We start from the raw sequence: 22963 nt of genomic DNA, 5'->3' as shown, positions 1-22963 counted from the left end.
AAATTATAATTAAAATAAAATACAATTTTAATCATACTACAAGCCTCAAACGAATATTGATTGGACATGTTTATATCATACATAAAATTTGCTGTTTGTTTTGTTTTCTGGTACAATGTTGATTTATATGGTACGGAAATAAAAAGGATTTTTCAAATCTAACTAGATAATATGTGAAAATATGATTATAATTGTTTTTTAAAGTATTATTTATTTAAAAATATATTAAAATAATTTGTTGATATCATCACATTAAAATAATTTAAAAATACTAAAATAATATTAATTTAAAACAAATAAAAAAATAAAAAAAATTATTTTTTTTAATTTTTAAAATTAAAAAACAAGTAGCATACAATTTCAAGTTATTAAACCAACATTCAAGTTATTAATTAAACCTTCAATGAGTGTGTTGTGATAGCAAAGGACTTGAGATCTGCACAACAAATCTCGAGTTCGAATAAGATTATGTATCTTTTATAATAGTTTACCAGGATTTTATTAACTAATTTAGATTTACAAAATACACTTTTTGTACTCAAATCTAAAAAAAAAGATATTAATTAAGTTTTTGTAAATATAATAAGTCCATGTATAATTAAGGTGTGTTCTTAATATCATTTTAAAAAAGATTTATTCTCTATTAACATAAAAGTTATTATGAGAATAGTTATGCTGCTTAAAAGAAAAATTAATATTTTTTAAAAACGATCTCAAATGCACATGAGAAGTAAATCATGCATTTATCTTGATTGATTATTTACTCGAGCAGGAATAGGATACTAGGAGAGTTGCTTTTCACAATAAATTCATTACTATTATAAAGAGCCTAGAACGATGTGGTGGTTATATTAAAAACCTCAAAAACGACATTGACTTTTTAAGAAATGAAATGCGATTCTTTTTTTTTTTAAATATGAATATATACAGTATGATCTTTTATATTTGATTTTTTTATAATTATCAATCATTTTGGTGGTTGTTTGTGTTTTGGTTGATTAAAGCATGTTTTGAGATTTCAAATAATTTGTAATATTTTTGAGATGATTCTAAAGCACTTGGAGGTGAAAATGATGTAAAAAATAGGTTTAGAGATATTATTAATTTTACATTTAAACTGTCTTTTATATCAATTTTATCCTAAGATTAGTTTGATTTCTCAAATAGTAATTTTACTGAAATCACATAATAAATATGTTAAATCTTATCTGAGATAATGTTATTTTTTATAGAAGGAGACTTACAATTTGAACAAAATATGTGAAATATTATTTGACATGATCTCATATTAATTAGATACTTAGAATAAATAAAAGTCTTCAGTTGAATATTTTTAAAATTGTAAATTGTATGGTGGTAAAATTGAGACATTCTTTGTAATTTGAGTATACTTTTTTAGGTTTATCCTCTTCAAAAAATGTGTTTAACAGTGTAGTAGTGGTTACTTTTTAAATAACTTTTTTGTGCCGAAATACATGCCAATAATATTTTTTATTTTTAACACCAGCATATCAAAATGATCCAAAACGTACAAACCATACTAAATTTTAATAAAAATAAAAAAAATTTAAATTTTTTAAGAATGCAGGTTCAACCGCATTCCCAAACACTGTCTACCTAAATATAAAGAAAATATATTTTGCTTGGATTGTTACAGAATTAATGGATATAAACAATAAGAGGATAGGTAAATCAAATAGTACTTAAAAAAAATAAAAAATAAAATATTTTGATATATTTCTAAATAAAAAATATTTTAAAAAATAATTATTATTATAATATCAAACACTGTTTTAATTTGTTTTTTACATATCAAAATTTGAATTTTTTATCTTCAAAAAGCAAGAAATTGAAGGAAAAATAAAAAATGTGGTCAAATATTTTTTTGTATTTTTTATCATGGTTAAATATTTATTTTAGTATTTTTATTTTTTTTTACTTGACATAAAAAAATAAAAATCTGAAATGTGGCAATTTAATTGATTGCCTTCTGTCCAAAACTACCCTAACACAACTATAAGACGCGAAAAAGATCATCAATTTTTTTTAATAAATATCCAAGTTATTTTATGAGCAATTAAATTGATTAAATTACATTGAAAATAACTATCATATTATTTAAATTTAAATTTAAGTTAGATAAATAATTTGACAAGAAAGGTTTTTTTCAATTAATTTCACTCATTTTTTTTTAATTTCATCATAAAAATTTGTTCATGGATCAATTAGCTTATTTTTAAAATGATCAAATTAATTGAATCACATTGAAATACTTCGTATAATTTAATTTTAAATTTGAAACAAGTGAGAAGTCTTAAGGTTTTTTTCATGTTAATTTTATTTTTTTTTTATTTTTTTCTTGTTTATTTTTTTATTGATCAATCAAGTTATATTTAAACTAATTAATTCAAATGGATAATGTCTAGCTAGCTTCCATATAATTTAGTTTTAATTTTAGGCTAACTAATGAGTTGGATAAAAAAATTACAAGATTAATCTATTAGAAGATATTTAATAATAATATCAAATAGGTTATATAACTTTTATATGTATATATTCCTATTTGCAACGTGGCACTAGCGTGTAAAATAGTGATAAACCAAGAAAAATATAGTGGAGGATCATTATAAATTAAAAAATTAATAACGAGATAAATATGATACAGTAACATGTTCATGCTTTATTGTTTTTTAACACCATAAAGACATCACCAAACTCCGGAGTATACACGCGTAACAGCACCTAAGTATATACAGAGATGACACCTGGCCCTTCAAATTGTGCAATATCCATTCCAACCCAGCCTAGTTCAGAACATAAACTGTCTAGCTGGGGAGACAAGCTCGAACCCTGTCCGACCCATTGCCATCCAGAATCCACCATATAGTTCACCATGGCATTTTAATGGTCTTCTGCTCTCTGCAATGCCTTGTGGGCCTTTTTAGTTTCAATTTTCACGTTCTACAAAACTCCAGTTGGCCTGTAATCATCGCTTATTTAAAGTACATTTAGCATATCCATTGATAATTTTTATAAAATGCTAAAATTAATTCTAAGAAAATAAATAAAAATACTAGATAAGAATAAAACCATTTATCTCCACCCCCCCTCCCCACACACACACTCAATTTAATAGCTCACTGAATTATAATATAATTTTATTATTTTTAATATTTAATTATATATGGTAATATAAAATATAAAATATACGCATGAGTAAAAATTTTATGAATTTTTTTGTTTAGATGAGTTTTTTAAGTACAAAAAAATTTCTTTTTTTAATATTAATAGCAGTAGAAAAAAAAACAAAAAAAAAAGTATGAACTTTTTCATCCAGAAAAAGTATGGGAGTAAATTTAAAACTAGTTTAATAAAAAATGATTAAAATATAAAAAATAATCAAGTTTTATGAAATTACATCTTGATATTAACTCACATTTTTTAAACAATATTAATACTTGTTTTTTTTTTACCCTATATTTTATATCTTGACTTGTTATATTAAAAAATTATAATGAATATATTTTTTTTATTTAATGTGAATATTTAGGATGCATCTAGACTAATTTTATAAATTCTAAATATATCAGTTTTTTTTATTTAATGAAGTTACTGTTACTAGATGTGATTGTTTCTTCTCGGAAGGATACTGAGTTTGATAGAGGATCAGTTGTTGCATGCATGGTATGGAAGTTGTATTTGGTACCACTGAAAGAAGAATCATGTCGGTTAAACTTATCAAAAATTCCATGTTGTTTTGTATCTTCCATGTGCTCTATGTTTAACATTTAAATATGTCATTTCGTGAAGCAGCAAAACATGTGTGTGCGTGGTATGCCTGTGTGAGGATATACGTTTGCATATTCGCGACTCAATATTTTGTTCTTCTAAATTTTTGTTGGTCGCAACAGTATCGGCAAATGAGACGGAAAGAGCAGGACAGGCTTGCAAGGATGGATGCAGGCTACCAGGGACGAAAGGAAATAGCTGAGTTTGCTACGAGAAGAGAGGAAAGAATGAAAGCTGCAGAGGAACGCACCGCGAAAAAGCGTTTGGAAAGGCAAAGGAAAAGGGAGAAGAAGATGGAACCAAAAGGTGGTGGAGAAGAGCACCGGAAAGAAGAATCTTCAGATGATGAAGCGAACTCTGATGATGGCAATTAAACAGAAAAATAACAAGCTTTTTACCCAATTTTTTTTGTCCGAAGTTAGATTCAAGCTGGGTTCCTGCCAGAATCTTTAGAGAGCTAGGGAAATGACCTCAACTAGCTTTGAAGTTGTGCTCTGACTTCCTAATTTATTCGAGTCAGATTCCCTTGCATGTAACTAGTGGAGTGCCTCTCCAAAGAGAGATGAAATTAGATTAGGGAAGAGTTAATTTTGATTGAATGCATTTGAAGGACCACCCAAATGGCCTTGTCATGTGGATTGTGTTCTTTCATCAAAATGCCATAAATCAGCAAGCACCTTGGGGCACTGGCTCTAATGCGCCTGGCTAAACTCAGAGTGCAATTAATTTTTAATTTGTCATCAGCCATGGAATCCGAAACTCAAAACCGAAGTATTTAACTGATACGGGCAGGTATTCTGGCCTGATTTTTTTTATATAATTGTTTGTTTTTATATTTTAAAAGTATTTTTTAAAAAATTATTTTTTATTTAAAATTAAAAAAATTGATGTTTTTAAATTATTTTGATACATTAGTTTTAAAAACTAAAAAAATATTATTTTAATATATTTTAAAATAAAAAATATTTTTAAAAATAATTACAATCACAATTTTAAATAAGTTTTAATAATTAATTTGCACATCCAAATACAATCGACCTCACCTAATAACACCTTATGGACGAACTAGAACTCCTGCCGTTGCGGTATATTATCTACCCTGAGTCAATATATATCTACCCACGAACCAAGCAAGAATTACTTTCCGAAGCCTTACACAAGTACTCTTCACCGAATAGGACCTCAAGTTTTTACAGCACGCACTCACATTTCAATATTTTGAATTTAGATTTCCAAAGTGAATTTATTATTTTACTGAAAAATCATTTAACTTTGTCTCAGGAGTAGAGTGACCTTTTCCATGAGATTCATTATTTATTATAAATATGAGCGGTGTTAAATAGTTTTTTAGTATTTTTATTTCACAATGTAATTATTTTTAATTACTTTAAAAAAAACATTAAACTTTGATTATAAAGATTTTTAATCATTGACTTAATTTTAAAATAGTTAAATTACTTTATTTTATTGTCTTTGAAGTTGAAAAAAGTTTTTCTTTTAATTCACGGGTTCTTTTATCTTTTATATTTGGTTATTTGGTAATTATTAATGTTATGGGAGAAGCAAGATATTTATATAAATAAATAAAAGAAAAAAAAAAAACTAGAAATGTGTGAATAGTGTCTGTCAGGTTTGTACGACGCATGAGGTCTCGTCTTGGGGCCAAAACATTGCTTTCAGGGTAGCTATTAACGCATGTCAGCGTCTTTTTTATATACAAGTGGCGTGTGTAACATAATTAATGTTAATTTGGCGTATGTGACTTTTTGCTTCTTTTTTTTTCATCTTTTCCACTTAATTTTCATGTCAGCTTTAAAAAAATCAAATCAGATTTATTATTGTTAAGATTTTATCTTTATTTATTTTTTATTTTTTATTCACTTTGCAAAAGATTAAAATTTAACGAATGATAAGTTCAAAAGTTTAACCCGAGTTTACAAGTTTCACTTGAGCTTACTTGGATTTTTTCTTTTTTTTTTTAGTTTTTTATTTATAATTTTATTTTTTAATATTATTTTTATTTGATTTTTTATGGGATTTATTTTTATTTTTTAAGGGATTTATTTTTATTTTTTAAATAACAAGGGTTGCCTCAATTGTTTTTCTATCTTCATTAACTCTAGCTTTTTAAAATAAATTTTATTTTTTAATTAAATTAAATTTATTAATTTTATCTTCAGGGATTTACTAGACAGGTATAGAACTTCTTAGTTTATCTTAGATCTTAGATCTGCAATACAGCGGATTGCATATTAAAAGATTGACTCAGGCTTGTTTCATTTATTTATTTATTTAAAAGATTCGTCCATCAACATCTTTTTATTCATTTTCTATTATAATTTCTTGTGATTTCGAAAGTAATAAAGGTTAATTCACTTTTTTTTTTTACCTTTATTGAATCTAGCTTTTTTAAAATAAAATTTACTTTTAAGTCAAATTAAATTAATTGTTCGAGAGTAAACATGAGATGCTTAATTTATGGAGTTATTTTCTTTAAAAAATAATTATCATTTGTAGCTAATTTCTTGTGAACATGGCTGGTTAGTTTTTTTTTTATATAAAAAAAATATACAAATGGTATAACTTTGAAAAACCCGGGTTAAATTGACTAATCCACAATCCAAGCTAGAGAAAAGAAAGAAGAAAATAATAGAAATCGTAAGGCCCAATAGTATAATATTAAATGATTAGCTTAAAAAAAAAGAGTTAAATCAAGCTAATTTTCAAAACCAACAATTATAATCGTGAGACATAAAATGATCATTTAGAAAATAAAAAAAAAATCTTGAACAAAATTCTTAACCTTTAAAAAATTAAAAAGAAATAAATAGTAATCAAAATAATAAGTACTATATCTAATATAAAAACTATTGAAATGAGGGACTTAATAAAAACAAAGGGATAAAAAGAATAAGAACCAATATCAGATAAAAAAAAACAAGTGAAATAAAATGACGAGGAACAAAATTGAAAGAAAAAACAAATTAAAAAAAAGATAAAAAAAACAATTAAAAAATGAGCATTAAATTCTGAAAAAAAAATATTAAGAAAAAAAATATTAAGAAAAAAAAACTAAAAAAACAATAATCAAGAGGATGAATATCATACCTCATGTGTATAAATAATAAAATGAAAAGGAACGAAGTTAAAAAGAAATTAAAACAAAGAAAATTCAATCAAAAGAAAAGGGATTATAGTTAATTTTTTTTGTCCACTATTTTTTTTATCAAAATAATATTAGTTTTACTTCTTAGCCAAATAAAAAATCAAGCGATTAGATTAGATAGAGAAAAATCATGTCAAAATCTATTAATTATTTTTTTGTCATTATTTTTTATATCAAAATAATATATTTTTTACTTATTCCACGATAAAAAAATTGACTTTAGTAACACGAGTCATTCAACCAAATTTGTGACCCGAGAAATGATAAGGATTAATTCTTGAGCCAGGTTTTACAAGCACAATAAAAAAAAAAGTATTGAATATGATATGAAAAATTAATGAAATTAAATAATGAATGATGAAATTGTTAAAAAATCAATAAAAAAACACAAAATAAAAAATATTTTCAATCATAAAAATGAGGATCAAATTCAATAAAAAAATAAAATAAAATGATCAGGGATTAAATAGAAAAATAAAATCCATTTAGAAAAAAATATTAAAATTAAAATAAATTAAAATAAAAAAAATAAAGATCAAATTTGATTAAAAAAATTAAAATCAAATATTAAATAATAAAATAAATAAATAAAATAAAATATAATTAAAAGATTAAAAACTACTCAATAATTTTACCAAGACAACGTATCTTTTCAAGTAAAGAAGAGAGAGAGAAAAAATGAAAAGAATTGTCATCGAAGCTCTCCTATACCATGGAAGTTGACACGCGCCTGTTTCTTATATAAAGGGTGATACAATGCTTCATAAGCATCGTTGAAAGGCGACCAACAGCCACCAAAAAGCATCAGACATGCCACCAACTTCTTTTATTTATCAAAAAACTAGAACACTTTTGGCTCGATGCAATAGTTGCGAGAAAACATAGGTAAAACATAAAAAAAGCTTCTGAACCTTAGGCAAAAAAAAAAAAAAAACCAAAAATATATAAATCAAATAAAGCCAATCAATTACAAGCCGTGTTGTTTTTTGGTTTTTTTTTTCATGAGCATAATTACATCATGCAATAAAGTGTGAAAATATTATTATAGCCCTGAGTTTGTGTTTAATTTTTTTATTCTTGAAGGGTAAAATCATCATGAATTGCACCGTTAATAATCCACGATCAAAGACATTAAAACACTGAGGGGTTCTAACTTTATGAATAATATAATGTATAATTATCAGTACGGGCGGGTGAGAAAACTTCTCTAACGATGTCTAACATTTTTTTTAGTACGGGCGGGTGAGAAAACTAACTTCTCTAACGATGTCTAACATTTTTTAAGTTAAAACTGAAAAAGAAAAGGAGGAGCAATCCCTGGGCTGATTCCAAGTTGACCCAGGCCCAGTCTACTTTCGTGCTCATGGGACGTTAGTTAAGAAGTAGAAGGATTTGCGCTGGCCACGTCAGTTATTTCTTCTGTATCCTCTCTCGCTCCGCTTTATTTTTGTCATCTCATCAAATTAGCCACGTCGACTCCTAAACTTCAATCACAATGGGCGACTCCGTAACTGCTCTTCGCATCTCCGTCCATCAAGCTCTCGGTGGCGGCACAGGTATCCGTATATTTTGTACATTATACATGCATTAAAACCATGCCTTCGTCGATCATTTTGATTCTAAACAGATTCTATATGAACGCGTAATTTAATTTTTGGTGTAGTGGCTGATGTGCTGTTATGGAAGAGATGGTATGCAAGTATTGGTGTTCTACTGTCAGCGACAACTCTGTGGATCTTATTTGAGAAATCTGGTTACAATTTATTATCGTTTGGGGCTAACGTCTTGTTCCTTCTTGTTTGTATTCTCTTCTTTTGGGCTAAATCTGCTTCCCTTCTCAATCGGTAATTAATTTATGCCTTTTCTAACTTATTTTTTTTACATCTCTCAATTTTGTTTGTCTAATTTGTTATTTATTTTATTGTTATTTGATTTTTATGTGAAATTGTAACGGATTTCGTAATTTTAGTTATGAATGTTGTTTTTGATTTGTCTTAAATTCCTCGATGGATCATATACATCAAAGATAGATATTTCATTGATTTTTTTTTAATGGTATTTACCAGGATTTTCTGTTTTGGGTGAAAAAATCGAAAATGATGTGCATATGTGGTTTTGGATTTTATGAAAACGATGAGTATTGATTAGTAGTTGTGATTCAGGCCATTACCTCCACTTCCAAATCTGGAAATTCCTGAGGAGATTGTTGCCAAGGCAGCTGGTGTGATTCACGTGTACGCCAATTATGCATTGTCGATTGTGCGCCAAATCGTGATTGATAAGAATTTGAAAGTTTTCCTTCAGGTGAGAAGCTATTGTATCTTTCCGTGCAAGATATAGCTATTTTTTTTTTTTTTAAAAAAAAGTTTTTTTGCAAGAGGTTGGAATTTATGTGAGATGCACATGTGGTTCTGCAGCTTGTTTCTGGTTTGTGGGTAGCATCTTATATTGGTAGTCTCTGCAACTTCCTCACTCTTGTCTACCTTGGTGAGTTCTTTACCGCTCTTTTGTTTTTTTTTTCTTAATTAGTCCATAACATGAGGGCAATCATTAATTTATTATATTCGACTACATTTGCAGGGGTTCTTCTCATTTTCTCAGTTCCTTTGGTGTATGACAAGTATCAGCACCCCATTGATGAAAAGCTATGTTTAGCCAATAAAATAATTCAAGCACAGTATATGAAAATTGATGATGCCATCTTGAAGAAGATTCCACTGCCTTCAAACAAAGAAAAGAAGACTCAGTAGGTAAGTGTCTACCTCTGTCTCTCTCATTATATAAAGAAAGTTGATCAATTTTGAACTAAAGATGAAGTTGTTTTATTGGCAAGCATTATGAATCTATATCTAAATAGTTTACATGTTACTGAAATTATGGGCGTGTTTTTTATATGGAGATAAAGCATGCCGTGGCAGTTAATTATGTTGTTTGACATTTTGATAATGTCATTGGTGCAATGTCAATGTCATTATTGTTGTGACCATAATGTTTTCGCTGATATTATAGAAAGATAAATGACTGATTAGGCAACGCGATGAAGTCTCGTGTAGAAAGATAAATGACCATAATGTTTTCGCTGATATTGTACACGAAGGCTCATGTAGAGTATTTGTTACAAAAACTTGATAATTTACCTCTAATAGGTTAGCAGTCTTCATCATAAAGGAGCTGCAATTAGGTCTCTTCATGACAAGGGCCTTGGGAGTATGTGGTTTATACGACGAGGATCTATTAGCTTTCTTATAAAATTAACCTTACATTTTTGACACATTGGATACTCTCATTGGAGAGGAGCATACTCATTCTCCTGTCTGAGTTGCATTTCATTTTTGTGTGGATTTGAAATTATGTACTTGGCACACTTGCTTGAAATTGTCACCATGGTGAAATTAGCCTGTAATTTAACGTGTTAAGAAATTAATGGACTGCCTTGGTATTTCTTTCTTTTCCTTTTGTCTTGTTCTTTAGGACTTCCTTGGCACTTCCTTGGCATGTCATTTTTCATAAGAAATTGATTTTCCATGAATTGTGCAATGAAGAGGTATATCGGCATGACTGTGGTGAAATTTTCCAATACAGGGGTCTCCAAGATTCTTGCATTCAGGCATATTATTTATGAGCCCGTTGAACATTTGTATGATTACAGATATTGTTCTCCAAACTTGCGCCCACTGTTGGAAGATCCCTGGCTTTTATTTTCATCTTATGTTGATTCACAAGCTTATAAGATTCTTGTAGTGCATATATTCCTTTTCCGATTTATTATTACTTCATTAATTATGTTTTCCATTTTTTCCATCATCCCATTTGGTCACTCATTCTAATTTCTGGCCAGCATCATCATCTATGATCTCCCTGTAGAAATATAAATTGTCATAGTATGATCAATGTCTTAAGTTACCCTTTCTTCAGCACATGCTAACCTTCATCTTGGTCATTCATTTGTAACTTTTATTTGATCAATGGATATCCGTATATTCCTTGCAATGTCAGAATTAAAACCATTTCAGCAACTCAATTTATACTGGTTCCGGTCACTGATGTCTATTCTGTTCTCTATCTCTCTGGTTGTTGTTCTTTGAACAATTATGATAAAACTCTCTTTGGATACAGGATTTCAAGTTACTCAGCAGAAAGTGAACCGTGGCTTAGAGATGGATTTCAGCGTATGAAGCTGTTGAGGGTTTTTTTTTTCCCCCTTTTTGTTTGGGATGCTGTCAATATTAGTTACGGAAATTAGCTACTCATGGTAGCTCTTTAGGAGCAGAACTGACCTTAATACCTTCTATGAAGAACATTAGATTTTTTATTTTTTCTCTGCAAGGAGGTCATTGTATCCCTCTGGATCTGCAATTTTGTCAGTCCTTGCCGCTGTTTTTATTTTATACAGTTTCATTCCCACTGGATGATGTTCACCGATGGCGGAGGAAACTAGCTTTGATTAATGAAAGTTTATCTTTTAACTTTTCTTTGAAGAGTTAAAAAGCTTCTTGGTATGTGTTATTAATTGCCACTTGATGTATTGTCGTGACATTGTATTTGTTTTTGTCGCATAAATGAATTTTATGATATTGCTGTGCAAATCGCCCTTTTTTTTAATCTTGAACTTATTGCAATAAGTTGAAGAGCTGATTTGAGAGACTAATTAAAGATTTGGTTTGTCATTTTACTGCATTGCTTTGTGTTTTGATCTTTCTGACTTGGAACACAACTTGTTGCTTGGACAACAGTTTTCGTTTCATTCAATCTGCATCTTGAGGGGTTTTATTGAGCAGAGCGGGAGGATAGCTGCTTTGATCTTTCAGCTTCAAAATACTTTACTAGAGCAAGTATCGTCGTGCAGATCATCCAACTTTCATTCGTCTTCGTATTTCTGTTGTGGTTGACTCTGATTAAATTGAACTATGGCACCCCTGGCGAGTCCAAATTTCAAGGAATAGCAGAGCCAGAGTCAAATTCTCACTGTTATTTAGCAACTGTACAATATAAACAGGTGTTGGCCTCCTTTGTAACTCTTGACTCTGGTGGTCGGTGGATATTATTATACTCAAATCGTAGAAAGCATTGATCCATACCCTGAGATCAAGTGCTCGAGGCTTTGGAATCAATTAAATTTCATTGACGGTGGGGTACAAAAATATCACTAACAGAAATGCACACATTTTGGAGTAAATATTATGCATGAATTTTTAACATCGCAATCTCCAACTGTGGCTATAAAAACACGCCCGTGACACTGGCTGGACAAGAAACGGTACTACTTATGCCACCTTAAAGACTGGAACATTTTCTGACGGTGGTAGTGTCACTGAGCGCAAGAGTTCCAAGGAGAATAAGAGCCCCAGGAAGTGAGAAAGAATGGTGTTTGCTGACGCCTGCATATGAGACAGAGAATGGTGAGCATGGACAAAATTCAAATAACTTGGACCAAACTGCTTGTTGCTTGTTCCTAATTTAGCTGAGAAATTAACAGGATGTTGGATTAATAGAATATCGCAAATAGTTTGACGGGGAAAATGAAATTTTTACTTGCTAGTGTGTACAGGCACATATTAGAACTATCATTTAAATTGTTATTAAATTCATTTTTTTAATGGCATGCACGTTAAAAACAGATAAAGCCATGGTGGTCTCTATAATAAGATAAACCGAGATTTCCATATGCAACTCCACTCATGAGCTTGTAGTTAGTAGAACTTTAATATCTGAAAGTTGGAATTGGATCTAAACGAGTACCTGCACCAAAAACACATCCAACGCGAGAACTGGACTGTAACCAGGAGTCATTTGCTGGTAATAAGGATTTGCAGAGGAAGTTAGAGCCTTTGCAACCAACAATCCCACTGTGGCTTGCATGCCAAGAATGGCTGCTCCCATTCCCAACAGGTTCAGTACTATACCGTTTTTCAAGCTTTTCACAACGTCAGCACGAGGAGGTGCCTAAAACCACAAACAATTAAGGAACACTAAGCATAGAACAAATATTATAGAATAAGGGATACAAAATATATCTGGTTGTGTGGTGGGTGAACAAGGGCCTTTGAAAAACAGAACATGTTGAATTCTGGCACCATATCCTGACCACATCATCCTTTTGAGGTTCTCCTAGCCAGGAGCCACGTTTAGCATGCCTTTCTTACTCTTGTTTTTGTTTCTTTTAATGGGCATGAACAGTTATGCGAATGAAGAAGTAAACAATCTAAACATTATCAATTTTCTAGTGTGATGATCTTCCTGCATTCAAGAATCCCATCTCACGGTATGGAGAGTCAATCTTACTTATATTATACAACGAGTCACATCAATAAAGACAAAAAATCACGTGGATGGGAAGCACAGAAAAATGAAAATGCCAATTCAGCAGCATCAAAATGCCACACAATATGCTCTCCTTAAAAAATAAACCTCCCTGGTCATATGCATTCAAGAAGGAAACAACATGCAGACATCAATTCAACATGTAAAGCATGTAAAGGATCTGAATTCTCTAATTGCTCCGCTGTCATCCTTTTCCTTTTAGAGACAAGATATTGGGGAAAACATTTGTTGAATTTGAATGCCCATTTACACAAAATCGCATGCCTCGGCACTGCGAAACCATTTAAGTTCTTACTTCAAGAGCGCACTTCCCATTAGATTGCTGCAAATGAAATTAGAAGACAATCTCACCATTTCCCTAAAGCTCCTTTCCTTGAACAGGCCATATTACCAATTAATTCTTTGGCATACATAAACAATAAGATCACCATGTAGACCATTCAATTCCATTGTGCATAGATTGTACTAACTGCAACTAGCATAAAACAAAGTAGTTTTGGCCAAGTTTAACGAGCATGATAAAATTCTTATATTGACCACGATTATCCATGTCAATCAATCAATTAACTGATCGGGCAATCCTAGGATAAATTTTAGCAACAACTCTACGTATCAAGACTTAGTGTCTCACAGCTGGTTCCCTTTCTTTGCTCTAACAGAGTGTGACAGGTAATTACCATTGTCGCTTTTTTGAGAACTTTAATTTCCACTTCTCTTTCTTTAGTGGGACTATAAATCTATAATCGCCTGCTCTTAACACCTAATTTTCCATAAAGTAAACAGCATCCAAATTGCTCTCTAACTCAATCCATAAAAGACTTTGACATAAGACCTCATTCAGCATCCAAAAGACAAGGGCTGGATAAGTAAACTGTCCTTTCCAATGACTGAGCTCAAAATCCTTGGAAACAACCATTTTTTAAGGATGATCAGAATAACATTGTTTGTGACTACAAATAGCACAGTAAAAAAATTGTCCGCACCAGCTTATAAAAATTATAAAACATTATATACACCTACCTTGGAAGGATCGTTAGCAGTTTTTCGCAGCTTCTCAGAAAGCCGAATGTACCCAAATGACCAGAACACAGAAATGAATGCAGCTGCAATCCCACCAAGAGTGGCATAAAAAGTAGGAGGCGATGGGATCTTCCCAGTGACAACAACAGAAAACGAAAGAATCACAGCTGCCACTGTAGCACATATTAGCTGCCCCCAGAATCCTAGATTACCCAGCCGCTTAAAATACCTTGATGTATTCTCTAATCTCTTTGCCACCTACACATGCACAATAATAACAATCCCATTCTATTCTCACATTTCACAAGACAACAATTCCCAAATTTACTTAATAACCAAACATAAAAATTAGCAAACTAGAATGACATTTAGAAACCCATTTTAAAGCAGCCTCTCTTTTCTGAATTCGAGTCTCACGATCAGAAACTTGCGTTTTGCATCAATTTATCTTCATTTCCCTTGTTTTCTTGACAGCCAAACAGAAAAATTACCATACAAAGGTCAAGACAGAACCGACATTTAAAAATTAAAATCCCATATAAAAATCAGCTCTCTTTTCTTCTACACGCAGATGGGTTTCCAAAACAACCCATTTAAAGCTTCCCTAATTAAGCAAAGAGAAATCAGAGGTTAAAATAACTTTTGAAAAAAATGCCCATGTAAAAGATAGCTCTTTTTTCTTTTACTACGCAAATGGGTTGCCAAACAATGCAGATGTAATCATATGACAAATCCAGATAGTAAATTGGAACTTCAAAGTCAAGAATAACTTCAATTAGAAAATTTCAAGCTAAGAATTTAGAGAGGGTTTTTACCTGAGCGAGTTTTGCCCTTTCTGCCTCGTCGTTTTGGGAATTGAAAGCAGGAGCAGTTGCATTGGAAGCGTTGGTTTGGGTAGATAAAAGCTTTGATGTTTTGTTCCTGAGAGGATCATAACTAGATAATGAGCTACTGTGAGAGAATAATGGTAGAGGTTGTGTCGATTTGTGAGAGGTTGACAGAGTATTCGGAGGAGAGGGGAGTGCTTGGTGACTTAGGCGGTGTGAGAGAGGAGGGATTGGTCCCACCGCCGCGGAATACGCCGTACCAGAGCGAACCGCCGGTAGGAGTAGCGTTTGCATTTTATTGTTTTTTTTTAAGAAAGTGAGAGGGAGGTAGCCGAGTTCGAGAACGTTCCACTATGCTTGATACTTGTATATAAGAATCGACTTTTTTGGATATAAACAGCATGTCGTTTAAGCGTTGTGTTTGGAAGCTTATCTTGTGACTATGTGCCGACATGATTGTAACAAACAGTGTGGGATTGCTGGCAAAAAAAAGATTTTCTTAAAGATAAATTATATAAAAAAAATCAATGTAGATAAAAATAATTAAAAATAATTTATAGTAGTAGATAAATAAGAAGTTGGCGATTTTTAATATTTAATTTATTTTTTCTATTTTTTTCCTAAAATGTTTTGAACACATCCTATGATTTCAATGTTATGCGTCATCAATTTAACCGGTATTGCATGTTAAGGGATTTTAATATCAGTGTAATACATAGTATATGATGCAGAAGGATTTTTAGAAAAGAAATGATATGTTTTCGTGTTTAGTTTAGGAAAAAAAATATCATGATTGATAACTTTATTTTTTTTTATTTTGACTTGAAATTATTCAACATATGAATTTTTATTTATTTTTATTTAGTTTATATACAAGAATAACATGAATATGATTGTTTGTTTTTTAGCAGTCTATTCTAAGAAAAAAAAATACAATAGTTAAATTAAAAATTAATTTTTTTAATATAGCGATCCTATTCAATATAATTTTATGTTACTTGTGTTTGTTGTGCATTTTGTATGGGCGAGTTACGAGTTTTATCTTCTCGAGAAGACATTTATAAAATAATAATAGAAAAAATTCAAGAATAAATTATAAAATTAACTTGTAAATTGTAACGAAGAGCTAAAGGAGATACAAAGAGAGTAATCGAAAAGCTATGGATAATTTTAAAAATTCATTTCAAATGCATAAACATATGAGACAATATATTAATCGAGATAGATATGATATTCAAATTGGGTTTATTTTTATTCCTTTGTAGAATTGAATCAACAATCAATTTATAATGTTTATTTTAATATAATTATTATGCTAATCATGACATAAACAATGATACTAACAGGAACAATGTGTTCATCTATGTTTAATGTAAAGAGAATATGAAAAATACTTGATAAAAAAATTATTGATTTAAATAATGTAAATAGTTTTGATTATAAATTTACTATATCACAAATATATATTTGCTCAAGAGTTACATGTACACAGCAACATATACTGATGAATGACTAAAGCTTATATTTAGAATTATAATACATTTGAAGCGTAGAAAAGCAAAAGATTCGAGAGCTTTGATTTAACTCCTTTCTAAATTAAAGAGAGGCAATCCCCTTCTACTCAAAGTACTCTCATCTCTCTTTTTTTAAGTGGCAGAATGATGATGTGATTATGATTTTTTTTTAAAAAAATTATTTTTAATATTAACACATTAAAAATTAATCAAAAAAAAAATAAAATTTATTTTTTTTCAAAAAAAAAACTTCTGTAACACAAAAACAAACCAACTATAAAATACAGATGCCACGCTATATCTGGTTAAGATGAATTGCATACCCAAAAGCCTAACGGCCGAGCGGTACGTTGGTTACCTACACTCCTCCTCTCAATGCAGTGCATGTACATTTCTCCCCACCCCCCACCCCTCGATCCTCGCACTTCAAAGTAGAAGAAAGATCATGTTATCATTGAACACAGAGTCAGGATCACCTCAAGAAAAGAAAGAAAGAAAGAATGAATACACAAACAATGACCGTTAAAAAATAAATATGCCGCGCAAGCACATGAAGACACAAACAATGACTGTTAAAAAATAAATATGCCGCGCAAGCACCATTATGAACAATGCCTATTCTTAACAGAACATTGCGAGTGACGATGAAATTAAGATGAGGTATACACACTAGGCCATGGTCCTCCCGGGGATGGACAGCCTCGTTATTACTTCCTAGTCAAGAGGGGTCAGCTGGGCTTAATAGTCAAACACAGAAACAAGCCCAAACTATCTCGACAAAACTCTAGACTTGAAGCTGGACCCTAAGCAGTTTGTTTAGCCCATTAAGATCCACTCTTTTACCCTGCGCGTCGCATTTATTTCCACTGAGATTCTGCTAGCAACCCCAGACATCAACAACAGTCAACGACAATAGTAACTGCGGTGTCCACGTAATGATGTACTGCTCTATATCGTTATCCTCCTTTCCCAGAAGATCCAACTCCGATCCTTGAAGCAGATAAAGAAAAACGAAGGCACTGGTGATCTGGAAATGGAAGTAGTGGCCCAATCGACCAAAACGATTTTCGTACTAGCTGGACAGAGCAATATGTCCGGTCGCGGCGGCGTCATCAAAGACTCCCAGAACAACCAGAAGCTTTGGGACAGGGTGGTACCTCTAGAATGCCAACCTCACCCCAACATCCTCCGTTTATCAGCCAAACTCAAATGGGAACCGGCAATTGAACAAATCCACGCTGATATTGATACAAAAAAAGCTTGTGGGGTGGGGCCAGGCATGTCGTTCGCCAACTCTGTGAGGGAGCGGATCACCGGGGTTGTGGGTTTGGTGCCGTGTGCGGTGGGTGGCACGGCCATTAAAGAGTGGGCACGAGGAGAGGAATTGTATGAGAATATGGTGAAGAGAGCGAAGGAGAGTGTGAAAGACGGTGGAGAGATTAAGGGTTTATTATGGTTCCAAGGAGAGAGTGACACATCCACCCAGATTGAAGCTGATGCGTACCAGGGGAACATGGAGAAGCTGATTGAGAATGTTAGAAAGGATCTCGGCTTGCCTTCCCTTCCTATCATCCAGGTTCGGTCTACAGCACTTATGATTTTCTTAATTTCTGGCATCATTCTTTGAAAGGGTCTTACTAGGTAGTCATTTATTGTCGTGATTAAGTTGCAAAATATTTTTGTATCGCAGGTAGCAATTGCATCAGGATTGGATGATAAAAACATGGAAAAAGTAAGAGAAGCACAGCTGAGCATCAATCTGCCAAATGTGGTATGTGTGGATGCCAAGGGGTTGGATCTCAAGAAGGATCATCTTCACCTAACAACCGAATCTCAGGTCAAGCTGGGCAACATGTTGGCTGATGCCTACCTCAAACATTTTTCAGCATCTTAGTAACCTTGTGTTCTTCACGTGCTTGCTTTCCTTGCTTAAAGAAACTAGGCGAATCAATTCCCAGTGTGTTGTGTGGTGTTGTGTTCATATTGTCTGGAGTTATGCCGATGGATTAGTGTGTTCCCCTTCACTTGTCTACTGGTTTTACAGTCGTAAGAAATAAACTATATTTCTTGGACTTATTTCGACTTTAAGTCCTGTTATGTTTGATTGCAATAATACAATGAATAATTTAAGTTAATTGTTATATCTTTACAATTTCATTGCTGTACTTGGCAATTCCGAATCTCAATCGGAGTGGTGCAGTATAAGATATCTATTTTTTAATGTGTTTTTTTTAAGAAAATATTAAATTAATATTTTTTTGTATTTTTTTAATAATTTAATATTTTAATGTTAAAAATAAAAAAATATTTTTTAATTAAAAAATACTTTTAAAAAATATATTCCATCACAAACATGTCCAATTGAAGATTGCAATTGGTATCGGATGGCTTGGATGATTGGGATTTCATAACATTAAAGATTTTTAATTGACTTTCTCGAAAAACGCTATGAAAGCAGGAGAAAGTCAAGGAAAAGAAGCAGAAGATCAAAGGCTTTATATGAATGATTTGATTGAAAATAAAATTCTTCAAAAAACTTTCAGACGTAGCAGTAATTAAACCACTAAAAAAATTGTTACAAGCAACCATGCACGACTTCTATTAACAATGCTCGAGCAACTTCAATGTAAACAATCCTCGAGCAAATTAAAACTGTGCACAAAAGCAGTTGACCAAACAAACTCATATGCATGATCATCTAACACTAAAAATGGTACATGCAGTCTTTATGGTATCGAGGAAAGAGGGGCACGTCGCATATTCATGATGCTGAGGTTTACCAGAGGAACATGGAGAAGTTTATTGAGGATGTTAGAGAGGATGTGGGTCTACCTTCACTTCCAATTACTATGGTAAATACTGCTTTATTACATTATTAACTTTACATCATGTCTTGTTAAGGGGTTTCGGTAATTAGAATTTTGATGATTTGTGTATTCTGATTAAATTGTAGGTAGCAATTATATCAGGAGATGGCAAGTACGTGGAAAAGGTGAGAGAAGCACGACCAGGGATTAATCTACCAAATATGGTATGCGTTGATGCCAAGGATTCTGCATCTTAAAGAGTATCATCTTCAATTAACAGCTGAAAGTCAGGTTAAGCTGGGCCGCATATTGGCAGATGATTACCTCAAGGATTCTGCATCTTCTTTGCTTGCTTTGCTTAAAATAAAGGGAATTGATTGCTCAGTGTTTGACTCGAGTGGATTCTGGGCTGTACTGTTGATTTCTTTGTTGTTTTTACCCTTTTTATTTTTGCTGATTGCCGGATTCTAATGGAGCAATTTTTATTGGAACCAGATGAAAATTGATTGCTTAATCCTGATATGTTCAGTAGATATTTTAATTTCGACGTACTTGAGTGTCTGATTCCATTGGTTATAAATCTATTTTCTTGTGATGATCAGGGCTAGTGCGGGCTGCTTTGAGGAGGCTCCTCCCCAGCTTGGTTAGCGTCCAGCGACTTTGGGTTTGTATCTGGTTTTAAAACGGGTGATTCAGGGGTATACCTGCCTTGCCACTTTGCTTGCGAACCTACGTGCCATGGTTACGCTGTGCAACCACTATCCATGGTTTTTACGAGGGATCATCATGAAGAATCATATTCAAGGTAATAGCCTTGTATACTTGATTTGATTTTTGTGATTGTCAATCTGAAATGATTTCAGATTGTAAGTTAGGTGAAACATCAAATTCAATATTTTTAAATTCAGCTGTACATTAAATCAGCTATACATTAAATCCTGAATATATATATATATATATATGACTCTCACAAGATGCTTTACCCCTCACTTATAGATTTGAAATCATTTTAGGCTCTCACGCATATAAAATATATAATTATTATAGATTTTATATTGGATCACAAGTCTATTATTTGTTTATTTTTAAAGTTTTTAACATAAAATATTAATAATAAAAAAATAATTATTTTCTTGTATCCTAAATATATAAAAATATATGAATGATTTATTATATTTTTATCAATATTATTATTATATAAAAAATATTTATTTATTATTTATTATTTATTATTATTGTATAAGAATATTTATCCCTTATTAATAATAAAAATAAGAATTATTTTATAGGTGTTAGATTTTTTATCACCACCTATCAACTTTAAAAATTAAAAATAAATATTAATATAAACATATAATTACTCATTATTAAAATACTGAAAAAACCTTTATTACAAGGCATGTTAAATTTTAAGCATCATCTCTTTACTTATGCAATTACATGCACCCCTCCTCATAATTTGTATTGTAAGTTCAACTTGTTTTTATTTCAAAAAAAAATAAATAGAGTTTCCATGGCAAATCGTGATATAATAGCTTGAATATCAAGTAAAATAGAGACAACAGCGAAGCCAAAAAATTTTACATGAAAAAATAAATTATAAATATTTGATATTATATATTATATAGATATATATTATATATATAAAAAAATAATTTTTAAATATTTTTAAAATAAAAAAACTTATATTATAATTTTTTTCGGTTTTCATATTTTAAAATTATTAAATAATAACTTCATTATTAATTTCATTAAAGATATTCTTTCGATATATACAATAAAACTTTTATTTATTTATTTTTAAATCTTTTAAGGACTAGTGAAATTTTTTGCAACAATTCTTTGTTAATTTTTTATTTTACATGAGTGGGTTAAATATAAATATTAATATATTTTTTAATTTTTTTTAATATATCCTTAATTTGTTTAGTTGTTTAGTACTTTATTTTTAATCATTAGTACGTTGATCACTGTTATTTTTCATATAAGATTCATAACAAAATACATATTAATTCACATAAACTCATTTCAATTCATATTCATATGCATATAATATTATAGATAAACTTATTAATTTAAAATTATCATATTACCAAGAAAAAAAACTAAAATTAAACAATGAAATAAATAAAAAAAATGAATGAAACTCACTTAAAACCCTAAGTATAAAGTATGAAAGATTATTTGCTTGATCAAATAATAGTTTAGAATTTTAAAAAAATATAAAAGAAAAAGATGTAAAAGTAATAGTTAAAAAAAAGAAAAAAAAGGTTGTTAAATTATTATATTAAAATTTTAATATAAAAAATATTAAAAAAAAGAAGATTAAGAGGACAATTGGCAATTGCCCTCTTAATTCTTATTATGACTCCGCCACTGAACAAAGAGATTTCTACCTCGCACTAAAAAGCAAAGAGTTTTATTGTACTCTATATCACTTGTTGTAATTTGATTTTGATTCCATTGCAACAAAAAAATATTGAGTTTTTAGGTCATGTTATAATAGCTTGAATATTAGATAAAATACAAAAAAATTTATTCCACATTAGAATTTTTTATATCTTATAAAGTGAGAGACACTGAATTAATAAATTTAGATGTTTGAGAGAATATTTAATTTAATTAATTATTTTTTGAAATTAATTCATTAATTACATATAATACCTCTTCCCAAGTTATTATTTTAATTTTAAAAAAGTTGTATTTTTGAATTCTATAAACATATCTGTATATAGAGATGTGCCTTTAAATTTCTATAAACACATTACTATGAATAATATTATTTTATTTATTGATAAAAATCAACTAGAAATTTTTTTTTCTTTATATTTTTTCTCTGCTGAATCTGTGAACACGTCTATTAAAAACAAAATAGAAATTTTTAAGAAACCTTTGGAAGTTATTGCCAATAAATTTGAAGCCTTCACTGTATCCAAAAGATATATTTCTTTAATCCTTTGGCAAGTATAATAAAAAAAATTAATAACTTGAAAGATAATAATTTTTCATGTCTCGACGCCTTGTTGCCTCACTGACTGGCCTAACAGATCACACCAAAATCCCAAATCCAGGTTCCATTATTGGCCATATACCTGTGTGCTCGTCCCTGTTCAAGCAAATAATTCTTCATTGGATATGGGCCCGCGCCTAAATTTGTCGAATCAAGACTGTCTCCCCACTAGCGAAGGTCATGGATTTTTGCTCCAGCGCCATGCACTGTTTTTTAAACCGATTCAAGTACGGGTCATGTATTGTATAAACCAGTCCGGTTTCGGGTGCCTGGCAAGCGTGGAAGTGTGGAAGGGGTCGGCTTTTTTTTTTTGCTATATTTTGTAATATATTTATTTATAAGATGAATGATTAAGGTTTTACTTGATCTGATTTCTTTAAACTGATTTAAGTTGTTTTTAAGATTTTAATTCAAAGAATAGTCATGAGTGTGTTTGTTGGAGATAACTTCTAACTTAAATTATAAGTTTATTGTAAATTCGAGGGAAAGTTTAGATTTAATAAAAAAAT

At 30.6% G+C, this 22963-nt stretch overlaps 5 protein-coding genes across 5 annotated transcripts; 4 read left to right on the top strand and 1 right to left on the bottom strand.

The window, feature by feature from the left end:
• The first annotated feature begins 3603 nt into the window (after positions 1-3603).
• On the top strand, positions 3604-4163 carry LOC105111315 (PRKR-interacting protein 1 homolog). Its single transcript, XM_011006631.1, has 2 exons — positions 3604-3684; positions 3912-4163. Exons 1-2 carry the CDS (start codon positions 3604-3606, stop codon positions 4161-4163), a joined length of 333 nt encoding a protein of 110 aa, XP_011004933.1.
• A 4191-nt stretch (positions 4164-8354) lies between these two features.
• LOC105108500 (reticulon-like protein B11) lies at positions 8355-11454 on the top strand. The gene is made up of 6 exons (XM_011002828.1): positions 8355-8511; positions 8619-8799; positions 9118-9259; positions 9373-9442; positions 9536-9705; positions 11072-11454. The coding sequence occupies exons 1-5, from the start codon at positions 8451-8453 to the stop codon at positions 9703-9705; spliced, it is 624 nt and encodes a 207-aa protein (XP_011001130.1). The 5' UTR covers positions 8355-8450; the 3' UTR covers positions 11072-11454.
• Positions 11455-12012: 558 nt separating this feature from the next.
• Positions 12013-15490, bottom strand: TIC21 (translocon at inner membrane of chloroplasts 21). Its single transcript, XM_011002817.1, has 4 exons — positions 15112-15490; positions 14297-14554; positions 12695-12898; positions 12013-12333 (listed from the first exon to the last, which is right to left on the bottom strand). Exons 1-4 carry the CDS (start codon positions 15415-15417, stop codon positions 12220-12222), a joined length of 882 nt encoding a protein of 293 aa, XP_011001119.1. The 5' UTR covers positions 15418-15490; the 3' UTR covers positions 12013-12219.
• A 2022-nt stretch (positions 15491-17512) lies between these two features.
• LOC105108480 (probable carbohydrate esterase At4g34215) lies at positions 17513-18778 on the top strand. The gene is made up of 2 exons (XM_011002805.1): positions 17513-18213; positions 18328-18778. The coding sequence occupies exons 1-2, from the start codon at positions 17671-17673 to the stop codon at positions 18529-18531; spliced, it is 747 nt and encodes a 248-aa protein (XP_011001107.1). The 5' UTR covers positions 17513-17670; the 3' UTR covers positions 18532-18778.
• A 414-nt stretch (positions 18779-19192) lies between these two features.
• LOC105108470 (probable carbohydrate esterase At4g34215) lies at positions 19193-19958 on the top strand. The gene is made up of 2 exons (XM_011002796.1): positions 19193-19489; positions 19591-19958. Exons 1-2 carry the CDS (start codon positions 19355-19357, stop codon positions 19699-19701), a joined length of 246 nt encoding a protein of 81 aa, XP_011001098.1. The 5' UTR covers positions 19193-19354; the 3' UTR covers positions 19702-19958.
• Positions 19959-22963: the final 3005 nt, after the last annotated feature.

The sequence above is a fragment of the Populus euphratica genome, unplaced genomic scaffold (genome assembly GCF_000495115.2).
Source record: "Populus euphratica unplaced genomic scaffold, PopEup_1.0 scaffold3.1, whole genome shotgun sequence".
NCBI lineage: Eukaryota > Viridiplantae > Streptophyta > Magnoliopsida > Malpighiales > Salicaceae > Populus > Populus euphratica.
Note: the sequence above shows the minus strand (reverse complement) of the source record. Positions and strands in the feature narration are given on the sequence as shown.